A 27,139-nucleotide genomic window follows, 5' to 3' on the forward strand; every position below is an offset into this window, starting at 1 on the left:
TTTTTTTGTCATTTTTTTACGTTTGCAAGGGATTCTGGGTAACAGACCATGGTGGGAGGCAGTCAAGTCACCCCATCCTGGATTCCCCTGGGTGTCTAGTTTTCAAAAATGTATAGGTTTGCTAGGTTGCCCTAGGTGCCGGCAGGGCTAGGGTTCAAAAACTACAGCTAGACTCTTCGCAAAAAAAGTGTAAATTTTCAGTGTGAAAATGTGGTGTGTTCAGCTTAGGTTTTGAGCCACTTCCTGTCGTGGGCACTATGCCTACCCACACAAGTGAGGTACCATTTTTATCGGGAGACTTAGGGTAGTTCAGATTTGTAAAGCAACTGTTATTACCTATTGATTTTGGATGCGGATGCATTTCTTCCTTCCAAATGAAAGACATTGTGTAAAAAAAAAGTCATTTCGAAAAATGACCAATAATTGTCATGCAAGTATGAGTATTTCCAATTTCGAAAATGTGCAAATATGCACTGTTTCTAAACTCTGTAGTTTGTTCCCATTTCAGAAATACATAGGTGTCTTTCATACCGATTTTTCCATGTATACATTTTCCCACAATAATTGCTATAGACCCGGAACAAAAAAAAAAACCATTACAAAATGCTGCTCAGTTTTTTACTCTGGGTTCGTTGGGCTCTTGGTGAACCTACAAGTCCTATATATCCCCACAACCAGGAAGGTCCAGTGGATGTAACGGTACATTGCTTTCTAAGAGATGTGATAATTAGAAGAAGTTACAGGTGAAAACGTTGACTCAAAAGGCTGCTTTTTTCAACTAATTTTTAATTTTTCCTATATTTAACTGTTAGTTTCTATAAAGAATCCTTGATGGATCTACACAAATGACCCCTTGCTGAATTCAGAATTGTGTCTACTTTTCAAAAATGTATAGCTTTCCAGGGTCCATTATTGTTTTCGTACCCATTTCTACCATTAACTGGAAGGAGGTTGAAAGCACAAAAAATAGCAAAAAGAGGGTATGTCCCAGAAAAATGCCAAAACTGTGTAAAAAATGTTGGTTTTCTGACAAAATTCTGTCATTCCCTAAAAGCTGGAGAAATGGTGATTTCAGCCCCACAAACCCTTTTTTGATACCATTTGCATAGAAAAACCCAGAAGCTTTCATTTGCAGCCCGTTTTTCCCATTTTTCACAAAAAAAACAAAATTTTGCTGTATTTTGACTAATTTCTGGGAACCCTCTAGGAGAATCCACAAACCCTGGGTACCTTTAGATTCCCCATGATGTTGGAAGAAAAGGACGCAAATTTGGCGTGGATACCTAATGTGGTCAAAAAGTTACAGGGGCCTAAGCGCGCACTACCCCAAATAGCCCAAAAAAGGCTTAGCACAGGAGGGGAAAAGGCCTAGCAGCGAAGGGGTTAAAGCCAATAGCCAGGTCTAATTCTCCGAAAACCGCACAAAAATACTTATTTGGAAATTTAGAACACGGAACTCGACGTTTGCTCATTTTATGTCGTATGAATCTCTTACCTCTAAACAACTTAACAGCAAACTGGTCTCGGAATTCGAAAAATGGAAAACCTTGTAATTTGTGTAAGCTGAGCATTCAGACCCTGGACCATGTCTTGTTTGTCTGTCCAGTACTGGCTTCGAGTCTTCATCGTTGGCTTCGGACGATGTTTTTACAAAATTGTGTTAAAAATTTAGCATCAGCCCGAGACTATCTCTTTTGTCCAAAAAACGAAGCAGTGTGTGTAAAACGTTTTAATTATTTTAAGGAGTTTATGTATATATTTTAAATCTCTTACATATTTTTAGTTGGGTGGCTAACACCCTTTTGGTCATCCTTTTATAAAGTGTTAGTATTTCGTCCTTTCTCAAATTGTATTTTGCACATTGATTGGCTGCTACTTATTGCTATTTTTGCACTATAGGGATATGTTACGTTTGCTTCCAACTTTGTTTTTGCTGCTAACTTCAAAACTTAATTGAAGTGGGATTTTGTATGTATTCTGCACATGAACTGGCTGTTGCTGAATTGTTTTTTGCACAGGTTTGGATATGCTTAGTTATTTCTTTCTCTTGCTGCTAATATTAATTTGAACTTTTTAGCCAAAATTGAACTCTGGATTCCGTCTTGTATATGAACTTGCTGATACTTACTGCCTTTTGCACATTTTAGGAGATGCTCTTTTATACCTTTCTTCTTGCTGCTAATCTTAATTGATCTTTTAGCCAAAATTGAATTTTGGACTTTATTTTGTATATGAACAGGCAGCTACTTAACGTCCTTTGCACATTCTAGGATATGCTTTGTTATTTCAATCCTTATGTTGCTAATCCTAAATGCTATTTTCTGTCGAAAAGGCCATGTGCTGCTCAAATCATTGAAAAATCTTCTCTAAGCATTGAGGTTTTGCATATTAATTTTACCTAAATGTACCTGCTATTGTCTAATATGGTCCTAAAAAAACGTTAACTTCTACAGTAGAGGTCTCGGGCCTCTGTTTCTGCCGTGAGCTAAATGGTTCTAATGTTGAAATTTTAAGTATTTTGCGTACTGGCATAAGTGACAATATTGACTGCTCTTACTTAAGGGAATTTTAGCCATGATAATGCAGGTCCCTGATAATTTTATGATGGTTCGTGGAATGAGTTCTGTTAAGTTTTATTACTTGTAATAATATGCATTTACTTTTGATGTGGACCTCCTAGGAGTTCCGAATCTTTAATAAAATATTGAATTGAATGGAATTTGTGTTGCTACCACCAATGTCCAGTTGCTTGAACATTCTTTCTGTGCTTTATATTAGATACTTATGTGACTGCATTACATTAACCAACTTGTCTCTCCATGATCTTAATATTTACAGATATGCATTTTATTGTCTAATAGAGACTGGGCAATTCATAGTCTGGTTAACTCTAGCTTGGCATCGTACTAGCTTCAGGCAAAACTTAGATGTCATCTAAAGCATTTCCTGAATGTAGGCCTTGCCAGGGACATACAAGACTCTGCTTGATGTTAATGTTAGGGAACTTATCATTTGGAGAGAGGACCTCAGAGGAAAAGCTAGTGATTAGTCCCAATTTGTAGATGTGAAGGAGAATCAGATGAAACTTTCATGAATGTATTTCTGGTTTTCCCCTGATACAGTGATTTGTGTAATAGGAGTCTCTCCTCAAAAATGAAAGCACTCACCATGTCAAAGAGACCACTTAATTATGACGTTCTCTTAATCAAGCTTTTAAAGAAACACTTGGAACTGAGACCCAACCTAATCACAGAAATGTGGAGAGAGAAGTCTATGTGGCAAGCAGTATGTATACTTATCTTCTAGATGCGCGTTGCAAATGAGCCTCTGCCATTCTCCTCTTTTATTCCTTAACTGACTCCTGCTGTTTTTATGTGAGTCCAATTATATACTTCATAACCAGCACTTTGAAAATCATGCATGCTATATTTGATGAATGAATGCAGTTTTGAGGGTTTTTAATCAAAATATTTTCTTTTTATGTAACATATATTAAGTAAATGTAAATTCAATCCCATGATCATATCAGATTGTGAAAATTTTGCTTTTACCATAAACCTGTCACACACTGCTTCCTTCTAAGGAGCACTGGTATATAGACCCCTAGCCACTTGTCCTAAGTTTGCAGGAGCCTTACCAGAGATAGTATCTAGCCTTGTTATAAAAAAATAAAATGTTTTACTCTCCTAGGGGATCTCAACGTTCAATGTGATTAGATCAAAGGTATTTGACATGACAAAGGCAGTCTACAGATTACTTAAAGATTAGAAGGCCCTACTCGCGACAAAGGACACATTCCAGATCCAGTGTTCAGTAATGATCCTAACAAAAAAATTGGAAAACTATGTCCAATGACATGGACAGACCATGCACTGATATCTATCACATTAGAGGCTGCTTCACCTCAACCGGACAATGAAACAACTACCAATTTAGACCGAAGATGGTAAAAACTAAATAAAGAAAGATGGATGACCTCCTTAGCCTCAAATAAACCGGCATCAGATGCATTTGGCGGCAGCAAACTCCATAGTAGAAGAATGGAGAAAGAAATCATTAGATGAAAAGATCCCAATCACTACTATAAAGAAGGGAAAAAAAGAAAAATCAGCACCCTGGTTTACTGCCCACTTGGTATCTTTAGAAAAAGGAAGCAAAATCCCCAGAAAGAAAATGGAGAAACAATTATTACGAAAAGTTAACACTCTCCTACCGGACAGCTATCAGACATTTCCATTGGGAAATTAAAAAGGCACAAGCTCCATATTAAGGGCTATAATGATGAATGCTGCCAATGCTCCGAGGGTACATTTCCATATTGCAAAGTCACTTACTACTCCAAAGGCTGATCATATGATGCCTACCCCTACAGTAGCACACTGCAATGAACTTGCAGTGTACTTCCAAGTGAAAGTTGAGGTTATCTACAGTAACACACAGCTGACAAAAAAAACCTTATCTATGTCGTCAGAGACTGCACAAGTTGAAGACCTGTATCTCAAACTTTCCCCCTGTCACTATGGAGTCACTTCCAGCAGCATTATTTGGCAAAGTTAATTTGGGTTCCCCTCTGGATCCTGCACCACCGCACATCCTGTCATAAAGAGCGCCTCAGATTTTTCCTACATTGGTGGATTGCTTTAACCTATCCCTCTCCTTTGGAGTAGTCTGCCGAGCATGGAAGCATGCAGTGGTCAAGCCTCTGCTAAAGAAATCCTCTCAACCCTGCATGTCCCAAGAACTACAGGACCATTTGCTTGCTTCCAGCCATGGGGAAAATGCTGAGAAGCACATCAATCAAAATCTCGAACTATTTTTGGAGGAGAACTCTCTCGTAAATTCTACTCAGGCTGGTTTTGACTGCAACACACTAAGGAAACTGCGTTTTTGGCAATAACAGAGGAGCTGAAAATATTGCTGGATTAAAGAAGGCTGAGCAGCCTTCATTGTTCTTGACCTGAATACGGTGCTCAGGATGAGTGAATTTGGTAGAAATATTGATGCTTTAAATTGGCACTCCTCATTTTAAAAAGAACGGTCCTTTCAAGTTTGTGAACCCACTATTACTCCGAAGGTTTCCCCTTAAAGTATGGGGTTCCACAGGGCTCTGCATTAAGCCCTAAACTCATGAACATTTATATACACCCAGTGGCAGATATCGTCAACGAATTTTAGGTATTCGCAACTGCATGCTATGACTGATCTCAGTGCTGGGAAGCCCTCGGCTAGCAATGCACGCTATAAATCCGCCAACATAACATACATTATTTGTATAATATTTGGTGTAGCATTTATGTACGCTTCACTAATACAGATATTTATGAAAAAGACAATTATGGTGAAAGTCAGAAAAAACACAAAGAAAGAAAGGAGAAAAAACACTATCTAGCCTTTACAGGATTGATGGAATACTTAAATGATGGCAAGAAAGTTCTCTAAATTTTACAAAACAAGTTTTGGAGGACGACAGCAAGACTCATATGAAGCACTTAGGAGAATTTAAAGCCATTTTTTGACATTAAAATATTTTGAGATTTTACCAAAAGGAATGGCAATAACATATTTTGTACATTGATACATTAATATCATCACTTGGGCGCACTTCAGTTGTACCAGAGGTTAATTATAACACATAGAGTTGATTTATAGTGCAAGATATGGGGCCCTATACATTTTCGAGAATACTACATTGAAAAAATATTCTAATTAAGATAACACTAATAAACATTATGGATTCTTAATCAAAAGCATACTGGCAAAAGTCTAATAATGACAGACGCAGAAATTATGTTTATCTCAGCAATACTGCTTATAGGTAAAGTGGCTTCATGTGCTGTTTGGTTAAATACCTTAAAGTCACAGAACATTGCATGAATTCTCTTTTTACAAGATTCTTTAATCCATCTACTTTTTTCTAATTCTTTTTATTTTGGAGTTTGCTTACTTGCATTAGAAAGGGAGAATAAAAATGGATCTTGATCTTTTACTACCCTACCCTCACATCTCATAATAGAATTTGCACATATTACAAGTCTTTTGAGCTAACACTCACCTGTGTTTTTCCCCTACCATATCATATTTTCCATGCACAGTTCCCCATGCTTATCTTCCTCCTGCCCATTCCTTCTTTTTCTTCCTTAAAGTCCACTACTAGTGTTAATCGTCATGTTTTACCTCTTTGACTGTCCTCACTTTACCAATTTCCACCCCTCTTCCCTGGGTCCTCCATGTGTCTGTATACCTTTTCTCTCTACTCGGTGACCTGTTTTTAATTACTAGCACACTGTATCATATGTGCTTCCACCTAGTATTGTACAACATTTATAAACATATTTCATATAAACACTGTCACAGCAATCTGCTGCACTGGGGCGGGGAATCCTTTCTTCCTCTCTGTATCTTTTAGATGTAAGAGTGAACATTAATAGTAATATTTTTCCACCATCTTGGAATGTTCATTGTAGTTAAGCAGGTATGCTGATACAGAAAAGACATGAGCATTTTCACGTGTTCAAGAATGTTAGATCTGGCATCCTTGGCATGGTTTCCCGCTAACTTTTTGCCATCAGACCATCTGTTTTATCTGACTCTGTTTTTGCTGGCATATTTAACTTACTTGTAAGTCCCTATTAAAGTGGCACTACCTGTGCCCAGGGCGTGTAAATTAAATGCTACTAGTGGGTCTGCAGTGCTGCTTGTGCTACCCACATAAGTAGCACTTTAAAAATGCTGCAGGACTGTCATTGCAGCCTGTGTATGTAGTTTGTAAGCTACCAATTCGATCTGAAAAAATAAATCTTTTGCCAGGTCCAAATCTTCCTTTTTAGTATATACAAGTTGCTCCTAGTCTATGCCATGGACAGCCAGAGGGCAAGGTGTGCTATATTTAAAAAGTAGGACATGTAGTTTTACGTTTTTCATGGTAGTGAAAGCTCTTAAATTCATTTTTCACTATTGCATGCCCTACTTCTCCCATAGGATAACATTGGAGTTACTTTATTACATTTGAAAAGCCGTAAGTTCTAGATGGGCACAGGTACCTCATTTATGTTTGATGTCTTTGGAATTGTAATGAAAAATCCTAACTAATGGTAAAGTCTGATTTTAAAGTATAATTAGAGCGTTGGCATTTTCCTGCCTTAGCCATTTGGTGCCTGCAGCCTGTCACTGGGTCACATCACTTTGATTTTGTGTAGTTGACAGTTAGGCTTGGTGTATTTCTCCTAAATAGCCACACATAATAGGGAGCTTAGGTATGCCTGGATGGGACATCACTGATAGGATGGGAGGGAGGAGCTTGGCACAGCCCCACTTACACTTGTAAATGCTGTTTCCTGCCACCACAAAAACGGCTGCATGTTCCCTGTAGTTAGTCTGGAGCCAGGGCAAGGAAGGCAGAGCATGTGTGTATTTCAAAGGCATGCCTCTAGAAGCTTCTTCCCACTTCAAAGTCACAACTCGGTGTAAATATCAGACCTCAGACATCAACACTTGAGTACACTTCTGGACCTGTGGATCCTCTACCAGAAGGAATGACTGCTGCGCTGCTAAATGGATTGCCACTCTGCTGGACTGCTGGTCTGAAGGACTGCTGCCCTGCTGACCTTCTGCTCTCTTGCCTGGGTGAAAATTACCAGACCTGTATCTGTTGAACCATGGGCCACCAGAGTGACACCAATGGCTAGTTGGCTGAACTCCTGATTTGAGCCTCAGGAACAGAGACCCAACGCATCGCTGCTATTGTGTGAGCCAGTACCACAATAAAGACCCTCATTGAATCGCAGCCTGTTGTCTCATCTTAACTGGTGCTGCACAGTGCATCCTCTGCACAGGCATCACATACCTCATCGATAGCCTCGACGATAACAGCAAACTCCGCATCACAGCCTCACAGCTCCTCGGAACCGACGCATCGCCCCAACTGCGTAATGTATCCTCAATGGAGAACTTCACATCACAAGTGCTCGTTGATGGAATCCACGAAGACAATGCAGGAGGTCACATCACAGTTTTGCCGCAACTCGGAATCGACGTATCGCTTCAGCTGCGTAACATATCTTCCACGCAGATCTTCACAACGCTCCACATAACAGGATTATAGGTACACTATTCAGCAGGCCTAACTGGGTCCCTGTAGCTGGCTCATGCTCCGTCGTAGTCGGCCTGAACTGATGTTTTTGTCCCGGTCTGGGGTGACCACGGTAGGAGTTTTTTGGCACAAATTTTTACTCAAATCTTAAATCCAGAATATCTCCTGATTGGATTTTTGTTGTTTCTGTATTGTTTTATTTATTAAAATTCAAAATAATATTTTAACTTGACGTGGAATCATTTTTGTGTTGCATTTTGCCTATAAGTTAAGCCTGACTGCTCTGTGGCGAACTACCAGAGGGTTGAGCACAGGTTAATTAGGGTTGGCTTGCGCCTCACCGTGATAAGGATTGTTATTGCTGTTTGACCAGGGCTCACGACCCAGTCTACCCATAACTAAATGTCTTGCAAAGATACAGTGTAACCACAGTACTACTGCTCCAGCAAGAGTATGTGATAGTTTGTCTTGTAGGCAAGATGGAATACAATTAATTAACTTACATCACTCTCCTCCAGTGAAAAGGCCTAAACGTTAGGGATAAATGTCAGGAGTTGCATGGATTCTATCTCCAAAACTCAAGTTCATTGAATCTGGGCATTCAGAGTCCTCCACATGGCTCATTTTATTGATCATTTTTGTCACCACTGTGTAAGCAAACACTCAATCAACTATGAGGTGTGATTGTAACATTCAGTACTTTCAATCATTTGTAGTTAGTAGTCCTTTCCTAAAATGTGGAGATGGGTCCTCACACTGACCTGGGCTAGCCATGAGCCAAATTATAGGAAGCTCCAATATTCAAAGTAGTGGGCTGAAATGTGTAGCTTAATTAAAGAAAACAACAAAAAGTGAGACCATCAGAGGGTTAAAGCTTCAGTCAATACCAAGTTCAAGCAACCCATTCAGCTTCCGTCTGTATTACTATGGGAACATGCTACCTTTTGCTTGATAACTCCTATTTGTTTTGGATTTATGTTACTGTTTTTTTTGTTTACTCAGCACACGGAAACTCTGGTAACCTGGCCCCAGTGCATGTGCTATGATCCATACACATGTCAAAATGTGCTCAACTCCAAATTGGTCCCTAGTTTATAGTAAAAAGTGTATCCAGGGCCTGTAAGTTAAATGTCATACTAGAGTTTAGACTACATTGCGCCACTACTAGTGTGACATTGCAAAACATAAATGCAGGCCTGCAACCAGTAGCCTGGCTGTTTAGGGTTAAACTGCAATTTCAACCTGCCCAAAAAATGCCTTTGACAGGCCTAAACCCTCCTTTTTAATGCTAATATGTCACCCATACATAGGCCTTAATTGCCCATAAGGCAGCATGCATGGTATATAAAAGCAGGACATACAAAATTTGAATACTAAACATTAGTAAAGTTATTGAAGTAATCTAAGTCTAGCAATCAGCTATAATGAGAATTCTTGGACTTTCTAAAACATTTATTATAAATCCGATTAATTGGTAAAGCCAGATTTGATCTAAATATTGTGCAAATGTTACTTTTAAAAAGTCACCTTAGACCTACCCAAAGCCTCTAGAAGCCCTTTAGCATGAGTTTCCAACTGTTAACCAGGAGCTGAATAGCGGCTTGATGAGGTGTGAACTTGCTCCCAAAGATGAGACAAAGGCCATGGGTGTGGGAAGGTGATCTGTTTCTCTAACAGGATGACCTTCTGGCTAATGCCCGGGATCTTAATTAATCTCAAAGTGGCCTACCCTGTCACAGGCAGATGTAGCTAACACCTGGTCCTGCCTCTTTTTTTATCCATCTAATTTTTCAGGCAACAATCACAGTGGGAGAGGAGCTACCTGAGAACAGGTTTTGGGTGACCATAGTGGGCAGGGTTACCCATGTGAAGACTTTCCCTATTGGTTAGGGAGGAACCAGGAGTCACCCCTACCCACAAAGCTAGTGACAGGCACAAATGTTGCAAACCAGGGACAATCTTCAGAACACTACTGTACTTATGGAAGACAGAAGAAGGACTGGACCTGCTGTAGAGACTTGGAGGAGAACCCCAATGGTTGGACCTGGTCCTACGTGTACCCAGGACATAGGAGTCGACTCTAAGGGTAAGGGGTTCATCTCCTGCTAAGCTACAAGGACACAAAACCTGCAAAAAATCCACTTTAAGAGAAGAGCCCAGCTGATCAGCTTCAACAGGACCTTTCCTTGGCCCTTCTGGTGGCTTCAGTTGGAGTGAGTGCTAACCCCCAAGTGCTGTCCCTAAGATCCTGGATCCCTTGGCTGGTGTACTCTTTCTACCTGAATCTAATACCTGAGACTTAGACACTATTTACTAACGTTTTGCCTGAAAAACCATTATGGGACTGGAACCAACCAGCCAGCTGATCTGCCAAGGGTGCATCATTGGTGGGCCTGACTTTTCTGCAGCTTCTGCTACTTTCTTCTACGCAGCAGCAAATACAATTTATTGGGCCTGGTGCTGACTGATATCTGATGACATTGAATCCTCTTCCACTACCTTGCAGCCTCGCCCTGCTGAGAAAATCCAGCTTCAAGAAAGGAGCCTAAGTTGTACGTAGAAAGCTTTACACTGAGCAGCATTAGATTGACGTCAGAGATTCTTGGGCATGAACTCTGGACCTCTCCCACTAGGAGCTTTTCCCGTCTTCATCGATGACTTCTCCAAAACCTTGTCCTTTATCACCCTGTCGTCAACGAACCTATCTTCGGATCCAGCCTGCAGCCTTTCCTTGTTGAGGAATCTACCATCTTGATTTTTTTTTTTATAGAAAGTTAACTTTCCAACCAGGACCAAGCATCTGACCAATGGTTCAACTCAGTCAGCCTTGAACCTTACCCCTGTCCTGATCTAGCACGACAAATTGCCTGCGGTTGACGCTTTGCACTTATTGGTGCTATTTTTGTTTAAAAATGTAAAAATTCATATCTGGTTGCCCTTTTTCAAGTTTGAATTTTGCCATTTTGATGTCAATTTAATGATTAAAATATTCTCTATGTTCATAAATTTGCAAGGGATTTTTATTGTTTTGTGTTTCTGACTTTTTGATACATCTAAATTCTTTACACATTTCCTTAATTTAAGCCTGTCTGCTCCGTACCATAGCTGCCAGTTGTTGAGGTCAGGTTTACATTACTGAAGCCTTTTCTGGACCTAACTGAATAGTGTATTTATTACCAACCACCCCAATTATTAATCCACTGTCACAATTATCGTACATCATCAATAGTAGAGTTTTTCCCATTCTGCACTCCGTGTAGAGCAGGTAACTCCAAAAAACTCCAAGTAGCAGCGCAGAGAGGAGTTTTTCCTCTCCCGCTCCTTGTTAACATGAAGTTGGCAAGCAAGGAAAATCTTACTCCAGACCACTTCCTGGTGAGATTTCTCAACGTGGGTGGTCGCGGATGGTCGCTACCTATCGTGTTGAGAAACCTTCCGCTTGCGTTGAGGGAGCTGCGCTCAAGTAGAACAGCTACTCAAGCAGCAAAAAGAAGCAGCGCCTTCTTCAGCTGCATGGGGTGCTGTTCACACTAATTTTACAGAGTGGGACAAACACCATGCACTAAAAATCAGTGCGATGTATCAGCGTAGCGTGGCAGAGTTTTTTGGTCACTTCCAGAGTTCTGCATGGCTCAATTCTGCAAATTCCACCTAGGCCTAATCAATAGAAGGTTTAGTATGAAAAAGACACATGCCTTTTACCCTGCAAACCGATTAGTAGTAACATCATAGTTAGTGTGTAGCATCAAGCACACTGGCAGGACGCAGGGGAGATTACAGTATTACACGGCAGCCAGGTGCCAAGAGAAAAAACATGATTGGATCACACTTACTCTTTTTCTGCAGCAAGATGAATCAAGAGTTTATTCTGCTCTCTGAACTTTTCACCTAGGTTTTCATTTGCCATTCTGTAAAGAATAAAACGTATAAGTATGTACTCGGACAACTTTTGCTTCATGAAAACTTTAGAATATATAAAATACAAAATGTTAATAAATACTTTTAAAATCCCTACTTATTTTTACATATTAAAATGTAACAGTGTCAATCAAACATCTTTAATCACATTGTTTGAAAAACATGACGTATCAAATGCTGAACAATGTTTCTAAGATAAACAAACTGCACTGGTAGTGCCTTACTCAAATTTTTTATTTACACAGCAGAACAAACGTATCTTCCAAGTTACAGCCTTCTCACTTTCACGTATACATATCAGAAAATCGAACAGTTTCAAACCATTGGTCGAATGGTTTTCTTAATTGTAATAACGTAGGACATTTAAAAGCTTCTGCATAAAGGTTTCACTACCTAATGCTAACAATTTCAACTGTGTTTATTAAATTCAAATCCTGAATCAGAATTAACAGACTTAAATGGGAGAATGTGACGTGTCTGCAGAAAATCTGAACAATCAGCTTTATTTATGGCACTGTTGTGACAAGCACAAAGGTTTGTTAGTGGGTGTTCTAATGGGTGTGTCAGGAGAGTATGCAAACAAAATGGTTTTAACACCCACAAAAAAATACCTTTGACTCTACATGGAAAACTATTTTCCAAATGAAGAAAAACAAGAATTAGATCTGTCTGTGTTTCTCTGAATATTTTATGTCCCTTATTTAGGATTATCTGTTCAGGAAAAGCACTATCCAATGAAGAAATAGGCTTTATTCCGCAGAGATCTTTTGGCATACGCCTGCATGCCATTTGACTCTTTTAAAGGCCTGATGACCTTATGGAGCACCTATTTCATTGAAGGATTTAATTAAAAAATTACTGTGTACTTAAATGAGAATGCTTGTGGGTAATGGTCACTTTAGAGTGTCTTTACAATGTTAAACTTGATAATGGCTGAAAAGAATTCCAAAAAGTCCACTGTGTAATAATCATCTCAATGGTGTAGTTTACGGGTTTATCATTGCTGATTTTCCATTTACAACATGAAGACTGATAATGAGCAGTGTTGAGAAGGACTATACCATACATGTCAATCATATAAGGATATTTGTCATTCTCTGGTATATTCCAGAGAAGGTTTGCCTCTAAATGTCTTCAATCCGATTAGGCCACATTAGATTTAAAATAAAATCACTTGTCAAAATCCATTTACATCAGAATAAGTGTGGAACAGATTGCCCAGCCACTTGGTCAGCTTACGTTTCCGGACAATCTTGTCCCCTGGGTTTGGGGTATCATGGAAATTGTATAGCAGCAGTTTGTGGTGCCTTGGTCATGTATATAGGCCTTCTACCAGAAGGCACTGGACATACGGACAGCTGAGACAAAGAATTTAGACCTTACAGTTAAAGCTCAGTTGGTCATAGCTTGATAATTCTCACTGCGACTAACCATTTTTTGAAGTTATACCTGCAGGAACAGGATGCTCGAGAAAATTCCCAAATTGATAATGGAGCCAAATATGGTCAAGAAATGTTTGCAGGAGGTGGTTAATGGATGAATAAGAATTGTTTGAATTGCAATGCATGCAACACAGAGATTCTGCTCTTTGGTCTCTCTGCCACTGAATGGTCCAATGACTGGTGGCCAGAGGAATTGCAGCTTTCTCCTCCACCACCTTCCACAGGTGCGAGAAACTTAGGGGTTAATCTAGATAATACTCTTTCCTTTGGCCAACAAATCTCTTCAGTGGTGGGGTCTTGCTTTGCCTTAATAGGGGCTTCGAATAAAACACTGGAAATTGCCCTCCTAGACACACAGAAAACCACTGTGCATGCATCCATCACGTTCGTATTGGACTATTCCAATTCCTATAACTCAATCGGTATGTCCCAATCTGAAAGAGCCTCATTGGCTTCCCATTAAAAAGCACATTACGAATAAAGCTCTAGTGCTGACATTACGTTCTTTTCATCAGAGGGCTCCCAAATATTTTATAATAGGCTTTGTCATAACCAACACTGGGCGTGTCCTATGATCTGAACATGAATAACTTAAAATGCCCCTGGTTCTGCCTGAAGACTAGAAGTAGAGATCTTTCCCTGTCCTGGCATCCAAGACTTGAAATACACTACCTTTGGCTCTGCAACTTGCTGAGAATTAAAGTCTATGTACGTCTAAACTGAGGTCTTGACTCTTTGACATAGAATCATTTGACCTTGCTGTTGGTTCCTTTCTTGTGTCTCTTGCACTGGGATGCCTTTTGGCAGCGGTGCGCTCTATAAATTGATTGAATGATTGATTGCCCCAATGAAATATGCTGCCTCTGTGTTTTGAAGGATGGGATTCAGTCCTCCCACATTCCGCAAGCAAAATTTGAGAAAAGAAGTAATCATAGATTTTAGCAACATACAAGTAAAAGTAAGCCAGCTCCAGATTTTATTCTATTCTGTACCACATGGGTTAAAAATAGCTTTGCAAAATACATTTGGCTAAGAGGTAATCCTAATTTTTGGTTGGTTAGGCCTAGAGCTGTAACCAATATTGATTGATTTATTAGATGAGAACCTGGATTGGAGCTGTTAAATTGTACCTTCTCATAGGGCTATCCAGAAATAAAATTAAGGGGTAACGCTGAGGTTCTACTCTAAAGATATTGCTCCCCCAGCTTTAGATTATCTCAGAATGCTGGGAAAAATATTTGCCTGTCTGAGGGGGGTGATAAAGTAACTAGGCTATATTTTTAATCTGTTGGTACTTTAAATTGAACTGACACCATATTCTCCAGCTTTAAGTAAGAGAAGGTACAAAGCCATCACATATTTATCTAGATTCATCTAGATTGATAATGTGGTTGTAATACTGATATTGACTCTAAATCTCTTACCTTGTCTTTTTTAAATGGCGTCTTCAAATTGAATAGGGTTAGAGGCAATATTACGCCCACCTAGACAGTATATCTACCATACATTCCACAATTTTGTGTTTTCTGTTGGGAGTCATTCCTAATAGTTTCCAAGATTGAACATTGATAATCATCACTGTCTGTGCCATTGTGCTGTCCTAGTTGAAACAATGGAGGCAGGGTAAATCTCCTTTCACCAAATTGTCTCTTTTTTTCTTTACCCTGAAAAGTCATCAGTACTAATAATTAATGTGGGCATTGTCTAGGAAGGACTTCTGAAAGGTCAAGAAGATGATTCCTTATGCAAACTAAAAAGAGCAAAAGTCTCTGAGATCTAAAAAAAAAAAATTGCATGAAGTGTTGAGAACAGAAGAGGAACACAACGCAGCCTGATTTGCTTTTGTGCTGTATTTATTCATTAACACGTGTACCTTAAAAAAGATGCATGGCTTCTGTTTCTGTCATCAATTCCCATTCTTGCCCACTGACATCCTTTTACTCATTTAACTCCATCTGTGCCAGCATGTTGTCGTATGGATTACTCCTTCTCTGATTACCCACGTTTTTGAGTACACTGCTAGGCTGGTAGCTGTGTAGCTGTCTATATATTTTAGGTCTTATTACAATTATATTTTGGTCATTTATCCTGCGTCCCGTAACACGATAACCAAACTTAGTAGTTAACATGCATGACATGAAACCACTTCTCATCTAGGTTCAAAAAGAAAACAACAACCTTCCAAACACACACACTCCACAGTAAGTTGTGCACTTCAGCTCCCCACATAGGGGAGGTAAGCGCTATACAAATTCTACAATACAATGCAATGCGTTCTAATTTCTATAAACGCATTGGATGCGTTCATCATACTTTCTAAAAGTTCAATCCAGTGTAAAAAAGGAATGTTCTTTTAAAATATCACATGAACAAGGTTGAACTAAAAGAAGCAGAAAACTTAAAAAGGAGTGTCATGTCCCTTGTAGCTGTCAATGTTTGAAATAGTCTAAGAGGGAAAAGAGACACTTGACATTACCTGAGACACAGACCAAAGCTAAGCATATTTGAGAAACAAAGCTTGAACACTGACATATTACAGATTAAGAAATATAAGGCAGCTGACTTCTGAACCAGTAAGACTTCATTTGAAGTCGTCATTGATAGTTATGCTTTGAGCATTCCTCGGCTTTTCATTTTGAGAAATGGTAGAGGAAATTCCAGTTCTGCAGTTACAAATGATTTCTGTAGGATTTGGTAGAGGTAATGACTTGCTGCTGAGAAAACTCCAAGTGACTTCATTTGTATCTTGGAACTAGATATTGATGTCTAATGGTACTTACTGGATCAAGTTGTTATTTTTTAACAAGCAGAAGTAGCACTTATTTTGACACATATTTTCCAAAATCCCAAATGCCCCAACTTGAACCAAGAAAAAAACATTTGCTATTGGTAAATTAAAATTCCCTCCTACAAAGTTTCTTTATATTTCATATATATACTGCTTCGTTTTTTTATAGAAATAAACCTCAAAACTGAGTGGCACAGTACTCTACAGTAAGCAGAAATCGTGTACATCTCAACTATAAACTACTAATAGCAGTTTGAGCAATGTTATAGGTCCATCATGTTTCTATAACAAGGCGAGAGAAAAGTGGTGACACACAAGGAGCTGTGAGAATGGCATGGCGGGATGGGTATTCAACAGCCTGTAGAGGCAAATAGATTATGGCTTTCCAGTAGATTTCCACAATCTAGGAGCGAAAATGGAAACATTTAGATCGTCAAGTTTGGTTTTCATCTTTAATACTGAATTGTGTTTTGCAAAGATAGGCCAGTGACATGTAAAGAAATTGACATAAGCTATGCTTCTTTTGCCTAAATGAGGCGCCCTAATTTTAGCGAGAATCTAATATTAGGAAAATACTGTTAAAGGCCTGCAGGATAGCCCTGGGCTAAAACAGAATATTTAATGAAACTTCAGGTAATTAATGCAAATTCTGAGTAGCGGAATAGGTATGGCTGTTAACACTTCTCCGATGAGCCGCTTTTTGGCACGGGTGAGCCCTACTTTCTATACAGTGGTAACTAGTTTCGAGATAAAATAGAATTAGTGTATGTGTTTTCGTACTTATTTATTTACTAGAACCAGAATCATTGAAAGGATTTACTCTCTATAAACTACCACATTCTTCTCACCTAGGATTTCAGTCACTAACAAGGAGTGAAACGTTTGTGCATTTTCGATAGAAGAGTCAAGCTTCACTGAAATATTTTGGAGTCGTAGGTTTTACTCGCAAGTTGAAAACAGATACACATTTTGCACGTAGTTCAGTCCGTGAAGCATTCTGCTTTTGCACAGAATGCATACAATGTGCCAACCTAGGTTCATGCAGATGGAAAGAGTCATGCGTGAAATCTGACCTGGGGTCCTTGGTGAGCTGTGTGAGGCAGGTACAGAACAGACAAGGATACCTTGTCCACACAGGGATCCACCTGTTTTTGCGCCCTCTATGGCCTCCATGCCTCTACCCAGTGGTTCATCCCTACATGGGTGATAGTAATGAGCTGTACAAATGCTATACCCCAGTCAGGGTACGACTGCTGCAGGGAAACCCATAATGCACATGGGAAAACCTTGTCTCCTACAGACAATGTGCAACCAGGTGTATCACCATATGAGAAATCGAAATTAACCATTGAGATATGATTGAATAGAAACCTTAAATTATGATTGACATAGTGTCTTGCGGAATCTCATTTTGTACTGAATTATGGTGACCTAAAGTAGGAAAGTGGATTATTATTTGGGGTGGACAAGTGTCCACCTCAAAGGATAAGGCCACCACCTTTTAGGTGTCATACAAATTAAATTAAATACACTTCTGCTCAATCCCTGGTAATGTAACACAAAGCAGCAAGGCTTAAAATCAAAGGTAATGTGTAAAGTATTTAAGCAGTGTATACACAGTAGAAAAGGTCGCACAAAACACAATAAAATTCCACAGCCAATTTTAAAATAGAGAAAACAATCTTAAAGGGAAAATAATACCAAAACTACAGAAATCAAATAAGGTGAACAGGAGATATTAATTTAAAAAAAAAAAAACGTAAGTGAAGAAAGCACAAAAGAGCACAAAACGGCTGTGGTGGTCATTGGAAGCTGTAGACCAGGAAATAGACGCAATTTGAAACTGGCCACAACAGAGCCCTGGTCATATATAACAAGTGGATTGGTCCCAGTGAAAGCCTGGAAGTGCCAACGTTAAAAAAAAGTCACAATGCAGAAAGAGACTTTATCAGTTTTGGAGAAGAAAAATCCCCCCTTGAAGGGCTGTTATTGTATTGTAGTGACAGCTGTGGAGCTGAAGGCTGGATGCTTGATGCAGGTTGGTGTCATTGGAGCTCTAAAGATTTGGAGATTTCTTGCTGAAAATATTTTAAGTTCACACGCTGAAATTGCTTGTTCAGAGGTGCTGGGAGCCTTGACAGGGAAAAAAATTGAAATTCAGTTTGACGCCACGGAAGTGCCGATAGGATACTTTTCCCATTTGGTTCAACAGAAATCTGGTGGAACATTTTTCTAACATTTACAATCTTTCATCTGGTGACCAAACAACCACAGGAGTGCAATTCTGCAGGCTCCAGAAGCTCAGGGAAAGGTACTTAGAGATTCCCATCTTGTCAGGCACAGGCCAACAACATAGCCTAGTCCAGGACCAGTTGCCACAGGCCAACTCGACATTTTAGGGAAATGTCTCATTCAACTTGTGGTGTCCATATAGCTGCACAGGTGGTGTCACTGACCTTTGGAGTCCACATCTCTTTACCTGCTACAAGCGGGATCATGCCCTTTCCTTCAGGGCTTTTCTGAGATCACAGACAGCAGGTCCAGGCCTCTTCTGATCTTTCAAATGCCATAGAGCTATCTAAGGAGATATTTGAGGTGTCACTTTTATGCCTAGTCTCAGCTATTTGGTGGGGGTGGCTCCTAGGCACTATATAAACAATGAGGTAATAGTTCTCAGGGTCAACCCTATCCATTTTTTCAACAGTTTGTGATTGTCCTAATGTAAACAATCCCACAGGGACCCTCACTCTAAAATTCCAAGAATGGTGAAACTCTTGTCTGCTTGTGCAGAGCTCCATGCCCACCCAGAAGTATGCATGGAAATAAGCAGTCTCCTCTTCTGTGATAACTCAAAAGCAGTCTGGGGGTACTTTCCCCCCTCACTGGGTTTGGTGCCAGTCAGACTAGGGGGACAAAGGCTGGGACCTTCCCATATGCTCTAGGCATTTCATTGTGACAGGGCAGAACTTTTTGAAGTTAATTGAGTTCCTGGGCCCACACTGGTCTTGCTACCAAAATAGGAAATTACCTCACCACTGCCAGGCGATAGTCTCTGTTCTGGAAGCGGATTTCACTCCTTTCACAACTAATTCAGAACACGTACATGCTGGCCAGTTGCTGGAGTTCGAACACAAATTAGCCTCCAGCAGCTAAAGGCAGGGTAAAGGTATTTTTTTTTAAGTTACATTTCCAATATATGTAATAATGAAATCTGACTTCATACTTAGATTGGATTTTTATTCAATATACAAATAAACCTGTACTTCGACTTTTCCCATGTACCCGTAACATTTGACCAGTGAAAATAGAATCGTGGGCCTAGTACTGGGGGAACGTGCCATTTCTAATGTTAAAAATGTTTCACTCTTAAATATTAAGCACCCTACCTTGGCACAACAAGATGGGCTTAGGGGTGACTTTTTTAATATTTAAAATCAGGTTAACAAATCTGTAAAAAAGGTGAGCGTGACCGGTCTGGGGAGCAGGGTTCAAGGTGCTGCTGTCAGGCTATACATGATAGGCCTGAAGTCATTTTTCACTGCCATTGTAGTGGGTGGCACAATCGATTCTGCAATTCACAAGTAGCATTTAACTTTACATTCTGTGCATATATGTGGCACCATATACTATGGCCTTATTGGAAAGGTGACTATGCCAATCAAGTTATATGACAATTTTGAAATGTATTGGGGGTCAGACCCATACACTGGGCACTAAATATATGCGTCCCTGTGTTAGAGTTCACAATTCACAATTTACATTAGTTGAATCCAAAAACAAATAGAAAACTGGGAGTGAACACCGCAAAATGGGCCACATGTCAACATGTAACTAGACTCAGGTGTTAAGGAGCAATTTATGTAGAATGTTGTTCCTTCACTAGTCCTGTCTATCATTTTTTAGTTGATTAGTTAGAACATGATTTAACTCTATTTTAGCAAAAAGTTCATCTCTAGTCTTTATGCTATTTCAAAAATATGCTACAGAAAAGGGTTCATAGAGAAATCATCTACTGGACAAGTGAGGTCACAGTGTTCATGGAAGATTGTGATTCTGAAACCCGATAATGAGATAATTGTTCTTTAACTGCTTTCACTGATAGGGGATTGACTTACAAATGTCATGTTTAAGAAGCACATAATTCAAGGACTGTTTATCAATCAGCAATGCTAAAGTTGTGTTCCTCAATGACTCAGAGGGCTAATTTTTCGAAATTTTCAAACAGTAAATTTAAAATATTTTCTCTTTCTTTATCAAGTCTTTATATGTCTGTCTCCATTCATGACATTGTTCCCCTATTTCTGTGATTTGCGTTTTGGAGTATCATAGGGAGATTTATTTTCCCTATTTCAGAGTCTTTGGGAGGTGTTTTTCCCCTATAGGGTGACGTGGTTCCTCTATTTCTATTTTTGTGATTTGCATTAAAGAGTGTCATAGGGAGGTTTATTTTCCTTATTTCTGTGTGCCTAAGGGAGGTGTATTCCCCTATAGGGAGGAGTGATTCCCCTATTACGCTGTTTTGGATTTTAAGGGAGGTGTTTTCCCTTATGTTGGTACCCATCTATTTAGTTTCCTTAGGGAGGGGGATGGGTTCATTATTCTTTTGCTTTAGTGTTTTTCTTGCAGGTATTTTCTGATTTGATGTATATTTACTTGCATAATGAATTTTCTGTTTATATAAGCGATGGAATTTTTGGTGATATTTTGATTTTGTGCTTTTGTATCTTCATACTTTGTTTTCGTAAGGAAGGGAGATGTGTTATAACCTGTTGTGTTGTGTGCATCTTCCTTATTACTATTCTGTCCCTTGCTGCTCAGCCATGAGTGATGTCACTTAGAATGTTGAGTGTGTGGGACTGGAGGAGTTAAATCAAAAGTTGAGATATCACGCACACCAGTTTTATCCAAAATATAGTCAATTCTTAGGCAGGTAATGGCGTGCTAGAAGAGGAGCAACCTCTAAACCAAGGTCGGTAAATGACAATGAATGTTGCACTGACCCATCAAGGGTAGTGTCCCTCTTTAAGCACAGCGCTAATGGGTAACGAGGTTACCAAATTGAAAACATTGTAACTCCAATGAAGTTTAAATCATGTTCATTTAATCATGGTACAGCATTCTTTGCGCTTAATTTTTGAAATATCACAAGTTGTTTCAAACGATAACAAAGGAAAATCCCGAATGCATTTCGGGTATTAACCCTTCGTCAGGAGGAATCCTACGAAAGAAATAGGAGTCAATGTAGCTTGCCCCGTAATATGCTAAAATAACAGTAAATGTTGTTAACAACAGGTGTGAGTACCTTGATAAGTGCTAGAGTGGTCACCAATGAAGGAACTAGAAACTAGACACCGAGTTGTGAAAGTTTAAACCGAAAACAGATCAAGACCCAAGTGTGCCGATATAAATAACTAAAGCGTTGTGATGAATTCATGGTGTTGAAAATAACGCCGAAAGGTGCACCAAAGTACAAAAAACAGCGTGTTAAAAATATACGCCAAAGGTGATAAACCCAAATTCCAAAGTTTATCGACACCCGAGTGTTCGTTAAGGAAAAGTTACCTTGGTTAGACGTTAAGCGAGCATTGTCCAAATGCTCGGGAAGATACGGAAGAGTGTTGCTATGCGTGTAACAGGGTTATAAGCAGAAAAAAAGGTTGTGGACAGAAAAGATGGACTGAAAGTGTGGCGGCCATCTTTGAAAAGGAAAAACCGCTTAGAGAAGATCAAACGATGTTAAAAATGACTGTGTGCAAAGTAAAAAGGTTAGAGAAGAAAAATAAGAGAGAAAAAAAATAAGAGAGAAAAAAATATATATAAAATATAACTGTAAATGTAAATGTATAGGATACGTGTGAAACAAGCTCTGAGGTAATAAGAGAGTGAATTTGGGTTGTTAGAATAAAGTAGTTTAAATAAAGTTATTAGAAGCAGGAGATGAAAAAAACCGAAAGTGAGAATGACAAACCTTGCTGTTTAGAACATAACTCGATAAACTTAAGAATCGGTATCCAGGGTAACTGAAGATGTGATGATAGCATTGTATGAATAAAGTTTTCAGATGATAAGAAGGACCGGCAAGTCTCCGTGTTGTAACGTAAACAAGGGAATAGGAGAAAAGTGAATTTAGGAATAGATGAAGATGAAAGTGAGGAATAAAGAATGATGACGTTTGGTTGAGATAAATGCAGAGATGTACATGTAAAGCAGAGTTGATCATTGAAACAGGCACTTAAGCAAAATCAGATAAAGCAACTAAATTCAGTACGATCATTCAGTCCCAAGGGTACCATGGAGTTCATTCTATATATCCAAGCTGTTTCTCTTTGAATCAAAAATTTCCTGTTGTCACATCCTTCTTTTAATGGGACAATTTCACACACTAAGAAACGCAATTGGCTGACGTTATGTTTGTGTTCATTGAAGTGTACAGCCACGGTAGATTTCAGGTTGTTATTTCGAATGTTGCTCTTGTGTTCATTCAACCGTGTTTTTATTTTTCTTTCTGTTTTGCCAATGTATGGCAGACCGCATGGACACTTTAACATGTACACTAAGTTCGTGGAATCGCAGGTCGCTGAAACAAAAAGCTTAATGTTGTGGCCCTTTGTTGGATGTTGTATATTGTTGCCTAAAATAATATTGTTGCAGTTTCCGCAATTGTGACAAGGAATGGTGCCCTTGTATTTTCAAAAAACTTGTGGAGAGTATTTTGGTTTCAGTAATTCCATGAAGTTTTTGCTCCTTTCGTAGGCAAACAATGGTTGATCCAAGAAGATCTGGTTGAAATCAGACTCCATTTGTAGTAAAGGCCAGTGTTTAAGAACAGCTTTCCTGATGTTAAAACTTTCAGTAGAGTATTTTGTAACCATAACGATTCTTGAGGATGATTTAAGTAATGTTGATTGTTTATCCAACAGTGTTTCTCTTTGTGTGTTTGAAGATTTGTCGATTGCTTTGGCAAAGATTTTTGGTGGATAACCTCGTTCTACGAAACGTTGTTCCATGTCACGTGTTTGTTGCATGAGTTGTTGTGGTTCAGACGTGATTCGTTTTATTCTAAGAATTTGTGAATATGGAAGGTGTCGTTTGAGTGAGGGCTGATGAAAACTGAGATAGTGTAACAAATTGTTTCTATCCGTCTCCTTTCTGTAGAGCGTTGTTTGGATGCGTTGATCAGTGATATAGATGAAAACATCTAGAAAATTTATGTGTGTGTCACTGATGTGTGAGGTGAACTTCAACCTGTCGTTGATAGTGTTGAGATTAGCAATGGCTTCAGTCAGTGTAGTTTTTGGGCCTCTCCAAATTAAAAAAATATCATCAATGTAGCGGACAAATAGTGACAAATGACTCTCCCAAGGTGCAGTATGAAGTATGTGGTCCAACTCAAATTTGTGCATGAACAGGTTGGCATAGCAGGGGGCTGCACAATTTCCCATTGATGTTCCGTTCAATTGAAGAAAAAATTGATTATTGTGACAAAAATAACTGTGATACAGTGTAAAATGTAACAGCTCCATCAAAAAAACTTGTAAATCATGCGGTGTTTGTGATTGTAACAAAAAGTGTTCTGTAGCCTCTAACCCCAAGTCGTGGGGGATCGAAGTGTAGAGGGAAGTGACATCTATCGTACAAAAGTACATGTCTGTTTCCCATAAGGTGGAGAAGTTTAGAAGGATATTCAAAAAGTCAGTGGTGTCCTTGACAAAAGTAGACATGGACTGCACTAGAGGTTGAAAGTGTCTATCCAAATATTTACCAACGGGTTCATGAAGCGAACCTCTGGTTGAAACGATGGGTCGCATTGGAGGGTCCAACAAATTCTTGCGTATCTTGGGTAACATCCGTAAGGATGGGCTTCTAGGAAATTTAGAAATTAGAAATGTTCTTTCTGTTTCTCCAATGGTACCTGATAGGACCGCTTTGTCAACGAGGTTCTGCAATGTTTTGAGAATGTCCATTGTAGGATTGTGGTTGAGTTTGGAATAGGTGTTGGTGTCCAATACATGTTCATCAAGTTTCTGTGTGTAGTGTATGGTGTCCATCACAACGAGTGCGCCTCCTTTGTCGGCATTGAGGAAGGTAATGTTGGGATTATCTGCCAGTTGTTTAAGCAATGATTTACCTTGGATGAAAAGTTCGGTTGTCTGGGTTTATGATGTTTGAATACAGACTGTAAATCACGTTTAACCAGAGTCTCAAACGTATCCAAGATCTTATGACTCACCGGAGCTAAAAAAGTGCTCTTTGTTGTAAGACCTTTTAAGGTGTTTGCAGGTTGAGTCTTGGGTTCCGTGAGAACATTATCAAAAAAATGTCTTAGTCTAAGCTTCCGCATGAATTTATAAAAGCTAACTTCTGCTTCCATAAGGTTACTTGAGTAAGTTGGAACAAAAGATGACCCCTTTTGTAATAAATGTTGTTGAGCTTTATTAAGAGTGGTTGTGGAGATGTTGATCACCAAATTGTCTCGATCTTTCAACGTTGACTCCTTGTCGTTCTTTTGTCCATTGGTGAAACTGTTTTTCTTGCCCCTCCTGGGTCTCCATGATCTTTTTGGCTTGTCCCTAAAAAAGGAACCGCAGAAGGTAAAGAAGTGGAGGCTGAGGTAGTTGGAATCTCCGTGTCTATGATTACATCTGATTGAGGTTGATCTTTGCGGGGAATGTTTCTCGGTTTGCTACGCGAAGTATCAGAATCACTAGTGACTGGTGAAGTGTCGGTATCGGATGTTTTAAAAGGTGGTTTAAATTGTCGTCTCCGGGCATACACCTCCGCCCAATTATATACTTCTCCCAGTTTATAATCGATGGTGTCCCTTCGGAACTTTCTGAGTTTCCTCTCGTGGACTTCTTGCTTGTGTTTATCAAGTTGTTCATTAATGTCACTGAGAGTCTGGGTTAGTTCGTCTGAGGACATCTTGGTTGACAGCTCGCTTTTTAGTTGAGTGATCTCTGTGTTGAGATCTTCAAGAATATTGGATAGTTCCTCGATAATCAACAATATAAGGTCCAAGGAACACTTGTTCAGGATACCATACCATCTATCTACAAATTTTGGATCATTCTTGCAAAGAGACGGTTTGAGAGAGATCCGTAGGCCTCTCGGAATCCGTTGAGCTCGATGATATTGTATCATTGTGCTTGCGTGAAGGCGTTGATTTATTTCACGTTTCATTAGGTACAGGAGTTGCTTGATATTGCTTTGTACAGTGCCTGTGCCGGAAGGGGTAGCTTCGATTTCTCCTATTAATGAGTAAATCCTTTGTGCTTCTTCATCGCCGAAAGCAAATGTCTCGGCGCGTTTGTCTGTTAAATTAGTGATGTCTTGGTAGGCCATGGGTGCTGTGATAGTGGTTTAGCGAAGTAGAAAATCAAAAGTTGAGATATCACGCACACCAGTTTTATCCAAAATATAGTCAATTCTTAGGCAGGTAATGGCGTGCTAGAAGAGGAGCAACCTCTAAACCAAGGTCGGTAAATGACAATGAATGTTGCACTGACCCATCAAGGGTAGTGTCCCTCTTTAAGCACAGCGCTAATGGGTAACGAGGTTACCAAATTGAAAACGTTGTAACTCCAATGAAGTTTAAATCATGTTCATTTAATCATGGTACAAACCGAGAAACATTCCCCGCAAAGATCAACCTCAATCAGATGTAATCATAGACACGGAGATTCCAACTACCTCAGCCTCCACTTCTTTACCTTCTGCGGTTCCTTTTTTAGGGACAAGCCAAAAAGATCATGGAGACCCAGGAGGGGCAAGAAAAACAGTTCCACCAATGGACAAAAGAACGACAAGGAGTCAACGTTGAAAGATCGAGACAATTTGGTGATCAACATCTCCACAACCACTCTTAATAAAGCTCAACAACATTTATTACAAAAGGGGTCATCTTTTGTTCCAACTTACTCAAGTAACCTTATGGAAGCAGAAGTTAGCTTTTATAAATTCATGCGGAAGCTTAGACTAAGACATTTTTTTGATAATGTTCTCACGGAACCCAAGACTCAACCTGCAAACACCTTAAAAGGTCTTACAACAAAGAGCACTTTTTTAGCTCCGGTGAGTCATAAGATCTTGGATACGTTTGAGACTCTGGTTAAACGTGATTTACAGTCTGTATTCAAACATCATAAACCCAGACAACCGAACTTTTCATCCAAGGATAAATCATTGCTTAAACAACTGGCAGATAATCCCAACATTACCTTCCTCAATGCCGACAAAGGAGGCGCACTCGTTGTGATGGACACCATACACTACACACAGAAACTTGATGAACATGTATTGGACACCAACACCTATTCCAAACTCAACCACACTCCTACAATGGACATTCTCAAAACATTGCAGAACCTCGTTGACAAAGCGGTCCTATCAGGTACCATTGGAGAAACAGAAAGAAAATTTCTAATTTCTAAATTTCCTAGAAGCCCATCCTTACGGATGTTACCCAAGATACACAAGAATTTGTTGGACCCTCCAATGCGACCCATCGTTTCAACCAGAGGTTCGCTTCATGAACCCGTTGGTAAATATTTGGATAGACACTTTCAACGTCTAGTGCAGTCCATGCCTACTTTTGTCAAGGACACCACTGACTTTTTGAATATCCTTCTAAACTTCTCCACCTTATGGGAAACAGACATGTACTTTTGTACGATAGATGTCACTTCCCTCTACACTTCGATCCCCCACGACTTGGGGTTAGAGGCTACAGAACACTTTTTGTTACAATCACAAACACCGCATGATTTACAAGTTTTTTTGATGGAGCTGTTACATTTTACACTGTATCACAGTTATTTTTGTCACAATAATCAATTTTTTCTTCAATTGAACGGAACATCAATGGGAAATTGTGCAGCCCCCTGCTATGCCAACCTGTTCATG

General features: G+C 39.4%; 1 protein-coding gene across 2 annotated transcripts in view; it reads right to left on the reverse strand.

Annotated features, from left to right (window-relative positions):
- The window catches only part of LOC146831152 (uncharacterized), a 1,851,363-nt gene that overhangs the window by 463,689 nt on the left and 1,360,535 nt on the right, over positions 1-27,139 (reverse strand). For both annotated transcript variants that reach the window (XM_085605390.1, XM_085605389.1), the window contains one exon: positions 11,923-11,997. In XM_085605390.1, the coding sequence (XP_085461516.1) occupies positions 11,923-11,997 (75 nt within the window). The remainder of the gene's footprint in view (positions 1-11,922; positions 11,998-27,139) is intronic.

The sequence above is a fragment of the Triturus cristatus genome, chromosome 5_1 (assembly GCF_964204655.1).
Source record: "Triturus cristatus chromosome 5_1, aTriCri1.1, whole genome shotgun sequence".
Lineage (NCBI taxonomy): Eukaryota > Metazoa > Chordata > Amphibia > Caudata > Salamandridae > Triturus > Triturus cristatus.